Here is a 15763-nt window from a genome sequence, read left to right on the forward strand (position 1 = left end):
CAAACCAGGCTAGCAAGACTACCTACAGAAGACCCTCAAGCCCCCTGAAATACAGACTGCTAACCGGGTACAGTGACACAGGCCCATAATCCCTACACTTGGGAGGCAGAAGCCAGCCTGGGCAGGAAAACAAGATCCTTCTCACCACCCCTGGCCCCCAAAAAAGAATGCAGACAGCTGCCTAACAAAGCTGGTCTAACCTACTGACTCCCAAGATTAACCACGCCTGCCCTGCCTCCCATGTACCAAACACATGTACTTGCTAGATAGGTCCAACACCTTCCCTGAGGAGCTACCAGGATTAACAGGCTCTAGCCGCATTCTGTCGGGACCTTCCTATGTTCTCTTGACCTAAAACTTTTCAGGAAGACTCATGCCACACCAGGTGATGTGGCACAGGCCTGAAGCCCCAGCTCTGAGGGGGCAGAGGCAGGAGGATCAACACAAGTTCAAGGCCAGCCTAGTCTACAAGAGCAAATTCCAAACCACCCAAGATTATATAGTAAAACATACCACATTAAACGGGGGAGGGATGCGGAGAGCTGACTCAGTGGGTCAAGGTACTTTCCACCAAGCCTGACCAATGAGTTCAATCCCCAGAACCACACTGTGGAAGGAAAGAACCAACTTCTGAAAGCTGTCCTCTGACCTCCATTCAAGAACTGTGGCATGTACGTGCGCACATGTGCGCACACGCACACACAATAAATAAATGCAAAAGTTTTTTTAAAGCACTCAAGCCAAAAAATTAAGAGCCCACTTACACACAACCTTCAAATTAACCATCTCAATTCACCACCTCACCAGTTACCTAAAACACAAATGTACAACATCCATAGGATCTGTGAACCATTGGCTGGGGAGCACAGCAGTGGTGGCCTCTACCCTTCTGTCCCTCTTCCTTCCTCACACTATCTTTCAGGGTTAGCCACAGGCAGGCTACAGCTACCTTCACTGCTGCAATTAAAATGAAAATTGCAATGAAATCCTCTTTCAGGCTTTTCACATAGCCGGTACAAGCTTGGGCTGTGCATCTGTTCTTACAAACTCCAAAGACACCTGGAACAGGCAGACACTCTCATTTGATCAATACGACAGGTATGTAGCCATAATTTTTTAAGACTTTATTTATGTGTATGTGTATGTCTCATGTATGTGGTACCCAAGGAGGCCAGGAGAGGGTGTAAGATCCCTGGAACTGGAGTTACAGGCAATTGTGAGCCACCTGATGGAACCAAACTCAGGTCCTCTGCAAGCACAGTAAGTAACCCTAACTGTTGAGCCATCTCTCTAGCCCCACAATCACATTTTATAAAAGGACTTCAAAAATGAAATAGTGTTAGTTTTTCTAAAGCTACTGTAGAGGCCTGGGGTAAAGCTAGATGGTTCAGTGCTTGCTTACATGTGCAAGCCTCTTGGTCTGATAGCTAGCACCACCAGAAGAAACTATGAGCTGAGGAGAAAGATAAACACCTGGAGTACTACCTGCTGAGTGAAGTCATTATTACCACACACAAGAGAAAACTACTGATACATATTCAAGAGACCTGAAAGCATAAACTAATACAACACAACTTCTACATCCCAGCAGCGTTGCTCACGATAGCCAAAACCAACCACACAGAGGTCATAAAAAACAAAGTACCAACACCATAGAGTGCTGGCCCTTACGAACACCAGGCTAAGTGAAGAAAGCTTCCAATGCACAATTCTATGTACGTGGAAGACCCAAAACAAGCACCTCCACAGAGAGGTGGCACTATGGAGACTGGTGTGGCATGTGGAGTGACAACGTGCTAGAGGGAGACAATGGGGGATGCACAACTTCGTGGACATACCAAATGACTGAACTAGTCACCTCATGGGCAAACTGCTCATGACCAGTGAGATACATCTTGATTCTAAACTGCTATAACACCATGAGTGGGTGTACGAGACACAGGAAACGTCCTATCTGCCCAGGTTTCTTTCCCACATTTTTAGTAACAGACCCATGAAGGCAATAGTAACACAACTGGAAAGAAACAGATGTCAAAACATTTTTCATTCCCCCATACAGGATGCGCTCAGGGCTGCAGCAGCAGATATGGGGGTCTAGCACTCTCCACTCAATCTCCCTACCCACAGTGGCCTATCCACTCTGAGGGATACTGGCCACCTGCATGCTCTCTATCAGGCCTAACACCTCCCACCTGCATCAGGACCTGCATGGTGAGGGGCACAGAGAGGAAAACAATGTATGACTGGTTGCCTCCAATCAAACACCCTCCAAAGGACCTGCTCTCACTGACCTGTCTTCCTCAGCCTCCAAGACAAGGACGAGACCACACTCAAATAAACCTTAACCACTGCAATCAAAGAAAGAGCAGAAGAGGTTGCTGACCTGGAGCTGCAGCCCCAGAGGGCCATCCACAATCCTCAAGAATGCCAAACCCTGGGGCTGGAGAGATGGTACAGAGGCTAAGAGCACTGGCTGCTCCTGCAGAGGACCTGGGTTAGGTCCCCAGCACCCACACGGCAGCTCACAACCATCTCTAACTCCAGTTCCATGGGATCCAACACCCTCTTCTAGCCTGCCAGGGCATCAGGCAAATACATGGTACACTTACACACAGGCAGGTAAACACACTCATAAAATTGAAATAAATTTTATTCAAAATAAATAAATAAAAACAAGAAGCCAGGTGTGGTGGCGTACACCTTTAGCCCCAGCACTTGGGAGATAGAGGCAGGTCAATCTCTGTGAGTTTGAACCCAGCCTGGTCTACATAGAAAGCTCTAGGCCCGCCAGAGTTACATAGTGAGACCGTGTCTCAAAATTTTTTAAATTAAAATAAAATCTTTAACAGGAGAGAAGACTGCCAACAGGCAAAAGGACACAATGGGCCTCCCTAGATAGGCACCAGGGTCTCTGCCAAAACATGGATACTAAAAATGCCGTGATCCACATCTCCAAATAAAATCAGATGTCAACTAGCTGCCTTCTCCACGAACTGTGCCGATGAACCTTAGTAAGACCTCAAGGACCTGGCTGTGGTGTGGGCAGCACTGCCCTCTGGTGGTGAAGCACCACTCTTCAGCCTTCCTGAGCAGCTGTGTACACCTCTGTACAGCCCACTGGAGTGGAGAAAGAAACCATAATCCTGTGAGGCAAATAAACCCCACCCTGTTCCAATAAGTCCAACCTGGAATCCCAGCAGACCAGCACCTACAGTCCAGGGTCAGCATCACTCCTGCAGCCTCCCAGCACAAGCTGCCCCGTGAGGCAGTGCTCATGAGGGCCAGGAGAATGTCGTCCAGCCTACCAGAGCCCTGTGGGCAGTGCTCACCAAGGCCTGCAGCATGCCATCCATAGTAATGACCCCCTCGATGGTATGGAAAGAGGAGCCTGCCAAGGTGCACAGGCTCCAGTCCAGGAAGCTGGCCATCTTTCTCTGCTTCACATCGGGACGTGCGATAAACCTGTGGGGGAACAAGGAAGCGGGAGACAGCTCAGCAAGTCTCCAAGGTGGAGAACTCATCCATGTCCCAACACGCACTGCACACATGTCCCCCTCGGGTACCCTCCCAGTCACATGTCCCTACACAGGTCAGCTGCCCCTTTACACAAACCCTCTCTCTGGAAACCAGGTCGCTCACCATCACAGCCCAGCAGCAGATTCCCCACCAGGATCTGATGTCACACACTGGCTTCACATCCTCACCTCCACCCTCCTGGGCCCCCGCAACTCATCAGTAGCTTCACAGACCAACAGACATCTTTGTCCCCACCATACCAGGAAGCAGCTACCAACTTCCCAGCCCTGACTCCTTCCAATTGCACCCTTACCTTAAGACATACCCCCAACAGCCTGGCCCAGGGCCAACCCCAACCCAAGGACCTTTCTACCACAACCTCTATGGGTCACATTACATTCACCCCACATGCTACACTGGCCCATTTTGTCACCCCTAACACCAGCTGACAATGTAAGCCCAGCTCTCTGCTCAGTGACTCTAGACAGGCCTTGCAATGGAGAAAACATGCAAAGTCCTGACCTCGGGAAGATGTCAAAAGAAAAAGCAGAAACATGAAAAAGGAAACCGGAAAGCAAATGGAGGGGGAGGACAGAGAAGGTGCTGCCTCCCCACAGAAGGCACACAGACAAGCGCAGGGGGCTGCAAAGTAGAGCGGAGCTGGGAGGGCCACCAACCAGATGGAGGAGCTCTGGTCCCAGGAAGCAGTGAGAGCACAGCCCTGGGGCCAAAGGAGCTAAGACGAGCTGTGTAGGGGCCAGGCGGCAGGGATGACCAGACTCTTGCCCTAAGTAGTACTCACAAAGCCCTGTGTTTACCTCCTGCTAAGGTTCATGGGCACAGACTCCCTCCATGGGAAAGTCAACCATTAAAACTTTAGGCAAGTGTAACATCTCTTGCTGTAAGAAAAAAAGTTCTAATGCTGCTTCTTCCCACCCCCTAAGAGTGTAGGTGCAGGTGCCTACCTGGAGATGCCTGACCGGTCTGCAAGGAGTGTGTGCAAACCTTAGGAGGCCAGGCAGAACTCATGTGTCCTCCCAGGGATACTATTTCAGTGGGCAGGAAAAGGAGGCCCAGGGCTTTCATTAAAAGGGCTTTCATCATCACATGATGATATACACCTTTAATCCCAGCACTCGGGAGGCAGAGGCAGGCGGATCTCTGTGAGTTTGAGGCCAGCCTAGTCTACATAGTGAGTTCCAGGCCAGCTGGGGCTACAGGAGACCCTGTCTCAAAAAGACCAAAAAATAAATAAAAAGACCAAAAGAAAAAAAAAAATCTACACTCGAGCATGAGGATCTGAATCACATACAGAAAACTCCACGGCACTATTTCTAGTGTCAACAGTTAAAGGCGTGATCCTCAGCCTGACCTCCAACCCTGAACCCCCAGGATAAAGCAGTGAGCACTCAGGATCATGAGCAAGGCTGCCAGCCAACCCTGAGAGGGGCAGAGTGGGAGGAGATATAAGCACCAGCTGGGGCGACAAGTCAGCACACTGCCCTGTGCCTCCATGCCCCCTCCCGTGCCCTCCAGAAAGCACATAAGAGCCAGCTCAAGACTGCTTCCTATCACACTCACAGCCTCAACATCAGTGTCCCCACAGGGAGAGCAGAGGAGATAGTGCACACATATCCAACTCAAGTTCATGTATTAATAAAATCACACAAGGCAAGTTTGCAAAGGAAGTAGGCCCTCACATGACATTATAGGTTATATGTACTTTTCCCACTTAAAAAAATAACAGAACCAAGTGCGGTGGCGCACGCCTTTAATCCCAACATTTGTGAGGCGGATCTGTGAGTTCGAGGTACCTATCATCACATCATTCAGGAAGCTGACCCAGATCCTGGTGAGTTTAAGCCCCAGCCTGGGACACAGTACAAGATCCTGTCTTTAAAAAAAAATTTACTATAAGTCCCTAAGAGCAAGTTCCCAGAAGCTTGGAAAATTCTTTCCTTGTAGTCATCCACTGCCCTGGCTCTTACAATCTTCCCACCCCCTCTTCTGCAGTGGTCCCTGAGCCCTGGGTAGCAAAGGTTTATAGTACAGGAGTCCTGTCCCGGGACACAGTCTGTAGTCTCTCATTCTCTACATTTTGGCCAGTTGTGGCCTTCTGTGTTAATCGCCCTCTGTTACATAAGGAAGCTTTGCTGGTGGGCATTGAGAGATGCCTTAGTGCTCTCTCTACCCCGTTCCACTGTGCTCCCTGAGCCTCAGGTGTGGCAGTTCCATTGCAGATGTGCCACTTAGGGGTGGGCATCTCACAGACACTTATTCTCTGTGTCTGACAAGTTGTGGAACTTTGTAATAGAACTCACAGCAATGGTGACAGCATGCACAAGACCCATACATACTCAAACGAAACAAAAACCCGGTATTGAACTGGGCAGAAAGTCTCAACCTTAGCCAAGGAACTACTGGCAGTTGGTCACCGCTGGGTGAGAGAGAGCAGGTCTTCTTTAAGGGAGTGACGCTACATAAGCTGATCAGGCTCCAGTGGATGAAATCACAGAGGAACATCTAGGACACAACAGGCCTTAACATGACAGAATGCATGAAATCTGGTGGGGGGACAATGGGGTGCAGACAGGAGAAGGGGTTTAAGAATATGATTAAGGGACTGGAGAGACGGCTCAGTGGTTAAGAGCACTGACTGTTCTTGCAGAGGACCTGGATTCGATTCCCAGCACCCACATGGCGGCTATGAGCCGTCCTTAACTCCAGTTCCAGGGGAATCCAAAGCCCTCTTCTGACCTCCATGGCACTGCACGACATGGGTGCACTCACATACATGCAGGCAATACACTCATACACATAAAAATAATAAATATTTTTTAAAAAGAATTATGATTAAGAATTTAAAATTCTCAAAAAAAGACCAAAAAAAAAAAGTTTAAAATTCTTAATGGGGGTGCAGATAGGGGAGGGGGTTTATGAATATAATTAAGAATTTTGAAGCTAAGTCCTGATCTGGAGCTGGAGTGCTGCTGCTAAGTCCTGATCTGGAGCTGGAGTGCTGCTGCTAAGTCCTGATCTGGAGCTGGAGTGCTGCTGCTAAGTCCTGATCTGGAGCTGGAGTGCTGCTGTTAAGTGCTGATCTGGAGCTGGAGTGCTGCTGCTAAGTCCTGATCTGGAGCTGGAGTGCTGCTGTTAAGTGCTGATCTGGAGCTGGAGTGCTGCTGCTAAGTCCTGATCTGGAGCTGGAGTGCTGCTGTTCTCATAACCACGAGCCCCTGAGAACAGCTCTGAGAATCACGGCAGAGCTTGACTAAAGAACCAGACCTTCAGGCACTGGTAAAGCACCCATGAGCTCCCACACTCAGGAACTGCCATCTCATGGGAGAGCAGCTCAGGCTCCCAATCAGCACTGCTATCCCAGTGCTGTGAGATGAGTGAGACCCACTTCTCAGGGTGCCAGAAGAATATGAAGGATTGTCAAAGCACTGTGTACATCATTATTTTGTTAATGGTACCTTTAAACTCTCACCATAAGCTCTGCCTCTGCTATGCATCATCCTATAATAACCAAAGAATCTGGGGTATGGGACAGTTGTGACTCCCTCATCGGCAGTTGTTGGACTACCTTTGCTGCTCCTTTGAGCAAAAACGGCCATCAGGTACTAAACAAGCCAGAACCCTTTCAGACACACTGCACCAGACTTTTTTTGCTAGCACAAGTCTCAGTGAACTGTAGATGGCCCTACAACCATTCCAACCCAGGCCAGACCCAGGAGCACTTCCCCTGGAAGCCTCGCAGAAGGCCTACAGAGAAGAGCAAAACCTATAAACACAAATCGCTTGTATGAAAGGCTTGCTATGACTGTTGGCTCCCTCTGGCTACATAAGTAGGCCGTTTTGCTCAAGTAGAATGCCGGCTAGAAACGCTCTCCTGTGATGTCTCCCTGGTATTGCAATATGAGGTCACATAAAAGGCCTTTTTCATAGTCTTTCCTTACCTCCTTTTGGTCAGTGGGCTAGGCAGGAAAATAAGAAACAGCAGGGAGGCTGGAGAGATGGCTCAGTAGTTAAGAGCACTGGCTGCTCTTGCAGAAGACCCAGGTTCAGTTCCCAGCACCTATACGGCAACTAACAACTATCTATAACTCCAGTTCCAGGGAATCCGATGCCCTCTTCTGGCCTCTGTGGGCACTACATGACATGGGTGCACTTTCATACATGCGAGTAAAACACACATATACACAAAGTAAAAATAATAAAATCTAAAAAAAATTTAAAAAAAAAAAAAAAACAGCAGAGACAGCAAAACAGGCACAGAAATGACAGAGTAACCTGCACTGAAGCCACACAAGTGGCAAAGCTGCTGCCCGGCCCCCCAGCTGGAGGGAGGCAGAGCAGCAACCAGAGGAGGCAGAGCCACATGACTGCGGCTGACAGCCACCCACCCTGCTGAAGCGAAGCCTGAATCAGCAAAGGGACAGTGGCAGCTGCTGCCAAACAGCAACAACTCTGACAGTGACTGTAGCGGACAGTTGGATGGACAGTTCAAGACAGCAGCCAGGGCAGAGCAAAAATGACAGCAGAAGGAAAGAGAGAGGAGAGCTAAGACTAAAGGTCAGAAGTCTACAAAAAGCCAGAATCGAGAAACTGTAGGCTCTGGTTCCCAACAGAGACTGGCAAGCCTGTAAGTCCCAGGGTCCCAAACTACCCAGGCCAGCGAGCTGTGGCACTGACCACTGCTGACAGCTGAGGAACCCAATACACAGACTAGAGGGAAAGGGAAACGTCTCATAACATAAACCTAAAGATGCCAAGTAGAAGAGTCTGTGCCCCCAAAACCAGAACAAATGTAACTATTTGCTAAACTCTTAATTGGTACCAATTTTGAGCTTAACAGTAAAAATAGTCAAATAATTTTTTAATAACTTGTTTGACATTGAAGTTAAAAGGTTTACTTCAGTTACTCATGGTTGTGCACAATCATAATCCGAGGATTACGAGTAAGGAGAGCCTGAACTTCCTAGCAAGTTCAAGTCCAGCCTGAGCTTTAAAGGAAGATACTGAAGGATCAAGGGACGGAGGGAGGACAGAGGGAAAGATGGAGGGAGGACGGGAGGGGGAGGGAGGGAGGACGGAAGGAAAGATGGAGGGAGGACGATGAATGGAGGGAGGGAGATGGGAGGAGGAAAAGGGGAGCAGGGAGGAGGTCCAAAAAAAGAAAACAAAAGCCAAAAATCGCCTGGAAAATCCTTCCCGCACACACTGCAAGGGAACAAACAGCTCCAAGAATCTGACTGGGATCAGAGATCAGGGTCAGAGATTAGGGGTCATGTCACAGGGGATAGATGATGCCTCAAACAAGAAAAGTGAGGACCCTTATCAGCAGCTGGTGAGACACTGCAATGGTGTGAATCTGAAATGTTCCTCATGCTCACATTTTGAATGCTTACTCCCCAGCTAATGGCTCTATTGGGGGACGGCACTGAAGAGACTTTGGGGGGCGGATTACCTGACAGGCCTCTGAAAGCCTGGGCTCTCTGCTTCCTGGTCCATCACACATAAACAGCCTCCCACCACCATAACCTGAGCCTTTCTGCAACACCCTCTGTCCTAGTTTGTTCTTCATTGCTGTGACAAAATACTCTGACCAATACCAACTTGGAGAGGAAAAGGTTTGTTTGTCTTACATCTCCCGGGTCACAGTTCATCAGGGAGCCCAAGGTAGGAACTCAGGGCAGGAACCTGGAGGCAGGAGCTGGAGCACAGGCCATGGAGGAACGCTGCTGACTGGCTTGCTCCCCTGGCCCCTGCTCAGCCTGCTTTCTTATGCAACACAGGCCCACCTGCCCAGGGGTGGCACCACCCACAGTGGGCTGGGCCCTCCCACATCACTCATCAAGAAGATGCCCTTCAGACATGGCCACAGGCCAGTCCAATAGAGGCAATTCCCTGATTGAGGCTCCCTCAACCCAGGTGTGTCAAGTTGACACTAAAGCTGTCCAGCACACCCTCCTTACCATGTTTCTTTTCAAGAACTTTGGTCACAAAAATGCAAATGTAACAAATACAGACACCAATTAAATATTTCAAATGAACAAGACCTGTTCAGTCCAGCTCAAGGCTGTGTGTTCTGCAGGCTGTCTGACACAACCAGGGCCCAAGAGGGGAACTGCACAGCAGAACATTGAGACCCAAGATGTCCACCTCAATGACCAACCCACAGAAAACAATCCAGATGCCGAAACAGGCTTGCATCACACCAAGTTGCACATGTTCTCATGAAGACAGAGGCGACACAGCCTGACAGTATACACAGAAGTCAGTGGTCACAAAAACAGAAAAGAAAACTGCTACTTGTGAGACTGCTACGTGTGTTCAATTTAATAAGAGCAGAAAAAGACAAAACGTAGCACACGTCACCAGAGCTCCAGGGGTTGTCCTGCCTCTGCCTCTCAAGCGCTGACACTACAGGAACACCATCGCGCCTAGTGTTCCTTCCACACAGCAAAGAACAGCTGCTTTTCAAGACTGATGCCTCATCCTCTGTAAGTTTCCATAAGGTGGCACCTCTATCTCGGCAACAGTATCAGGAGCTTCAGGAGGGGGTCCTAGAGACCCCAAACCCCAAACCACACAGGCTGGTGCCGGTGCTCTTGGTTACCCCTAGAACTTGAAGGTAAAACTCTATTGCTAAAGACATTTTGATCACAAGACATGGTGAATCAAGCTGGTTCCGATCTGGAAGCTTCCTCCCTGCTGGCTAGCTTTCAAAGTGCTGAAAGGAGATGTTCAGGCTTCTGCTGGAGAAAAGTCATCAGAGTCTTACTCAGGTGTGAATCCAGTGACCTATAAAAATGGGTGCCTAGGGCCAGGCATGGTGGCATACGCCTTTAATCCCAGTACTCAGGAGGCAGAAGCAGGCGGATCTCTGTGAGTTCAAGGCCAGCCTGGTCTACATAGTGAGTTCCAGGGCAGCTGGGGCTACAGGAAGACCCGGTCTCAAAAAGACCACAAAAAAAAAAAAAAAAAAAGAAAAGAAAATGGTGTGCCTGGCAAGGTCAGCCCATCAAGGCAACAGTGGCATATGTGCTACAGGGATAATCAAACACTTTCTATTTGGACTTGAGGACCACTCCACAGGACGTTCGTGCCTGGCACTGTAAACCTGACAACCCATGGCTGGGGAGGTCACAGGCCCTCCTACAAATATGTTGTTAAAGGGACATGGCATCAAGCTACCTTCTAAACACTCAGCCTCATACCCAGAAGTGAGCAACTCTCACTCGCAGAGAAACTTCCTTATGTGTGGATGGTAGTTAACAGACTCACAACTGGTCAAAATGCAGAGAACAGGTGACTGTTGTGTGTTCATCCCTCAGTGGAACATCTATAAAACACAATTCCTTGCAAGACTCAGGGAACCTCACAGAGGAGGGGCCAGAAACATTGTAAGAGCCTGTGCTGGATAGCTTTAGTGTCAACTTGACACACCTGGGTTGAGGGAGCCTCAGTTGGGGAATTGCCTCTATTAGACTGGCCTGTGGCCAAGTCTGTCGGGCATCTTCTTGATTGTTGAGTGATGTGGGAGGGCCCGGCCCACTGTGGGTGGTGCCACCCCTGGGCAGGTGGGCCTGTGTAGCATAAGAAAGCAGGCTGAGCGAGGCCAGGGGAGCAAGCCAGTAAGCAGCATTCCTCCATGGCCTGTGCTCCTGCTCCTGCCTCCAGGTTCCTGCCCTGAGTTCCTAACCTTGGGCTCCCTGATGAGCTCTACCCAGGAGATGTAAGACAAATAAACCCTTTCCTCCCCAGGTTGGTAGTGGTCAGAGTGTTTTGTCACAACAATGGAGAAACAAACTAGAACAAAGCCAGAGGTTGGGGAAAAATGCTGTGAAATAATATACACACCAGGGCTGTTACACTCATGAACTCACAGCAGCTGCGGTTGCCAGCGTAAGACCTGCACAAGACCAAGCCAGTCCACGCTCCAGCATGGAGAGGGAAGAGGCTCATGAGGCCCACCCCTAGCTGAGGAGCTATAGGCAGTGGATGGCCACTAGGGGAAGGACTCCTGTTTTCTTCAGCAGTAGGTCCATGGTAGGTTGTCCATGACCCAGTAGATGGCACCCCACATCCGTGTGCACATCAGGAAGCAACACGTGGACTGGGGGGGTGAGGGCACTGAAGGAAGGTTACTGCTTGTGGGAGAACAGCCCGAACAGCCCGGGCCACACAATAAGTTCTAGGCCAGCCTACACAAAGAATAGGACTCTGTCTCAAAAGAACAAAAAGATTCCAGGAGCTCAGCCACAGTTTGAAAGTTCAGCTGATAAAGGATACAGGTGTGGTTCCAGAGCCATAGGCAGAGAGGGGCACTGGATGATGCCAGCACCTGCTGTAGAAGGGCAGACAGAGCTTCCACCAAGTACACAGTGTAACTGAAAGGTCCACTCCTCATATCCCCATATCCCACCAAAAAAGATGACCTAGAACACAGGTGATTCAGAACCACATCAACAGGTTCAGTGAGAACCTCTGGGGCTGCTCCCAGAGACCATGTCGGTCTACTCAAGCACCCAGGGAACTCACATGAGACAAGCCAGTGAATGCACAGCACATACAATGTCCACATGTGACAACAGTCTCTCTTTGGTATACCTACTATAGCAAGTGAAATGCTTTTTCTGTTGCCATCAGCACAAAAGGGCTCCGAGGTCGTCAACAGCTGTCCCACCTGGTGTTCCAGGCAGATTTTCCTATAAGACCCCAAGGAATGAACAAAGGTTTAAGGTTTTACCTTCTCTGGCCCACCTGATATTAATCTACCACCATCATTATGGCTTGTCACAACAAATAGTAAAAACAGAAAATAGGGCTGGTAAAACGGCTCAATAGTAAGGTCACTTGCTGCCAAGCCTGACATACTGAGTCCAACCCTAGAATTCACATAGGAGGAGGAAAAACTACTTCCTGCACAATTTTTTTTTTTTTTTTGGTTTTTTGAGACAGGGTCTTCCTGTAGCCCCAGATGTCCTGGAACTCTCTGTGTAGACCAGGTTGGCCTTGAACTCCCAGAGATCCACCTGCCTCTGCCTCCCAAGTGCTGGGATTAAAAGCATGTGCCACCACGTCCAATGTATGAGTATTTTGTGTGCATGTATATAAGGACATCACATGCATGTAATGCCCCCAGAGATCAGAAAAGAATGCCGGATCCCTCTAGAACTGGAGTTACGGATGATTGTTAGTTGCTATGTAAGTACTGATGAACCAAAGTTGGGTCCTCTGCAAGGGCAGCCAGTGCTCTTAACTGAGCATCTCTCCAGCCCTATAAACAAAACATTTTAAGCAGAAAATATTTTTCTTTTTTTTCTTTTTCTTGGCCTTTTTGACACAGGGTCTCCCTGTAGCCCTGGCTGACCCGGATCTCACTATGTAGACCACGCTGGTCTCGAACTCACAGAGATCCACTGCCTCTGCCTCCCAAGTGCTGGGATTAAAGGTGTATGCAACCACACCCAGCCTATCAGACAATATTTTTCACTGAACAGTTAGCAAACATTTGCTGGCAAATCAAAAAAAGCCTTCCATTTACTTCACCTTTGCAGTGACTATATTTCAAACACATAAATCTCATTCCACACATAGGAACTCATCCCAAGAACTCAGTCAGACCAAGCACAAAGTTTTAAGTGGAGTGTCAAGAATGACAGTGCTAATCTCAGTACCAACTGGGAGGACAGGCATGTACACATGTAATATGTTCATGTCCTGTGACCAGGCCAGGAAAAGGCGGAGGTCCAGGGACTAGCAGGGCTGTAACTCAACCAGGCAGATCAGGCAGATACAGGCAGCCACAGCACCCAAGTGAGAGAGCACGTAGGCCTCCTTCTCCAGAGTGAATGGTTACTTCTGCTGTAGTTTGTCCTGGAGGATCAAGTGTCCAACGCTGCCCATCAGCTGACTTAGCTGATGGGCTTTCCTGGAAGTGAATGATTGGCTTATGAAGACTCCAACCTCAGCAGAGACTGACCCAGATGGGCTCACAATGCGATGGCATTACCGGCAGGCAGATGTCACTTCGCTGAAGGGAGTGCCTCACTTGGGACATGCCCTGAGGGGTTGCACCTTGTCCCTGGCCTGTCTGTCCATCCCTCCCTCCTGCTCCTGCCCTCTCTTCTGCTTCCCAGGGGCCATGAGGTCAGCAGCCACCCTCTCTGCTATACTCTGCCACACCAGTGTCTCTTCCCACTTCACAGAGGAGGACACAGCAAAGCTACGGCTTCACCTCATGGGACGTGCCAACATTTTCCAGTCAAAGCAATAAGACTTCACAACCAACTTTTAACTTTCACCAACACAGGAGGAAGGAAAATGCTAAAGTTTCAAACTTAGGTAACTATGCACGTATTTAAAATCATGTTATTAAGATTTTTTTTTTTTTTTTTTTTTTTTGGTTTTTTTTGAAAAGGGCCCCCCTTTAGCCCCCAATGGCCTGGGTTTCCTTTGGAGACAAGACTGGCCTCAAACTCCCAGAGATCCGCCTGCCTCTGCCTCCCGAGTGCTGGAATTAAAGGCATGCACCACCACGCCCAACTGTTATTAAGAATTTTAACATCTGGGCTGGAGAGATGGCTCAGCAGTTAAGAACACTGGCTGCTCTTACTGAGAACCTGAGTTTGGTTCATATGATGGCTAACAATGTCAGTAACTCCAGTTCCTGGGGAATTGAATGCCCTCTTCTGGCCTCTGTGGGCACTGTACCCACATGGTACACTTACATTCATGCAGACAAAACATATATACACATAAAATAAAAATAAACCAACTGGGTGTGGTGGTGCATGCCTTTAATCCCAGCACTCAGGAGGCAGAGGCAGGCAGATCTCTGTGAGTTCAAGGCCATCCTGGTCTACATAGCAAGTGCCAGGCCAGCTGAGACTATACAGAGACCCTGTCTCAAAAAAAAAAAAAAAAATGAATAAATCAAAAAAAAAAAAATCTTTTAAAGGATCCTAACATCTCCCAGAAGCCACAGATTGCAAATTAAAAACCCAGTACCAGGTGTGAAATTCCACCCCTCCAGTTGACCTGAGGACTCCCAAAACATAGCCTTTGGCTGCTCACCAGAACTTGATGGTAAGACCCTATTGCTAAAGACACTGCACAGACTGGACATAGAGAAATCAGGTGGTACCAACCAGGAAGCTCTCATGGTACTGGAAGGTGTTATGTAGAGAGCTGGGAAAGAAGGAGTCAGCAACAGCCTCACCCAGCTTTGAACCCCATGACCTACAACAATGACCAGTGTGACAAGGCACACTCATGGGTACAACAGTGGCACAAATGTTTTGAGGGTAACCAACCTGTTTCTGACTGGATTTAAGGCCCACGTCACAGGAAACACATGCCTGGTGTTGTAATTAAGCCAAGAGGCATCCCCAGGAAGGAATCTACTACTGTTATTCTGCTAAGTGGACCTGTTATCAAACTGCCCTCTAGAGTCCTATCTCTCTACCTGCAGATTAGCACAGCTCTCAGACCTCATCCAAGAAGCTTCTCTGTACCGTGGGCACAGAATTGACAACTGGTCCAAGTACGAAGAACGTCAGTGGATCATGCAGCCACGAATGGGACATCTGTATCACACACACCCTCAGACTGGGGCATCTGTATCACACATACCCCGACTCAGGGACCGCTGTGGAAGAGGGGGTGGAAAAATCTTAAGGGCCAGAGGCTGGGAGGACTGGCATAAAACATGGTCTTCTGGACATGACAGGACTGCTGATTCTTGAACTCACAGCAGCTGTGGGTGTCTGCACAGGACCTGCACAGGATCACACCAGGTAACATTCCTCCAGGAGGAAAAGGCAAGGGCTTCACAAGCACCATCCCTGAGGAGCCATGGACAGCCGATGACTTCTTGGGGAATGAGGGCCCATTTTCTTTAAGGGTGTGGCCCATTAAGCAAACAAATTCCAGTGGATGGTCCTGTGCTCACAAGCATACGGGCAGCACAAACTGGACTCAATGGATTCTTTTTGTTGCTACTGTTTTAAAGATTTATTTTAATTTTATGTGTATATGTGAGTGCCTGCATGTATGTATGCACAACACACATGTGCCTGGTGCCCAAGGAGACCCGAAGAGTGTATCGCATTCCCTAGAACTGGAGTTACAGATAGTTATAAGCCATTATGTGGATGCTGGGAACCAAATCCGGGTCTGCAGCAAGTACTCTTAACCACTGAACCATCTCTCCAGTCCCATCATGGGTTATTATTAA

At 48.8% G+C, this 15763-nt stretch overlaps 1 protein-coding gene across 1 annotated transcript in view; it reads right to left on the reverse strand.

The window, feature by feature from the left end:
- The window catches only part of Tbcd (tubulin folding cofactor D), a 191184-nt gene that overhangs the window by 161535 nt on the left and 13886 nt on the right, over positions 1 to 15763 (reverse strand). Inside the window, exon 7 of the mRNA XM_008839647.3 lies at positions 3330 to 3462. Within this exon, the coding sequence (XP_008837869.1) occupies positions 3330 to 3462 (133 nt within the window). The remainder of the gene's footprint in view (positions 1 to 3329; positions 3463 to 15763) is intronic.

The sequence above is a fragment of the Nannospalax galili genome, unplaced genomic scaffold, assembly GCF_000622305.1.
Source record: "Nannospalax galili isolate Female #2095 unplaced genomic scaffold, S.galili_v1.0 scaffold679, whole genome shotgun sequence".
NCBI classification, from domain to species: domain Eukaryota; kingdom Metazoa; phylum Chordata; class Mammalia; order Rodentia; family Spalacidae; genus Nannospalax; species Nannospalax galili.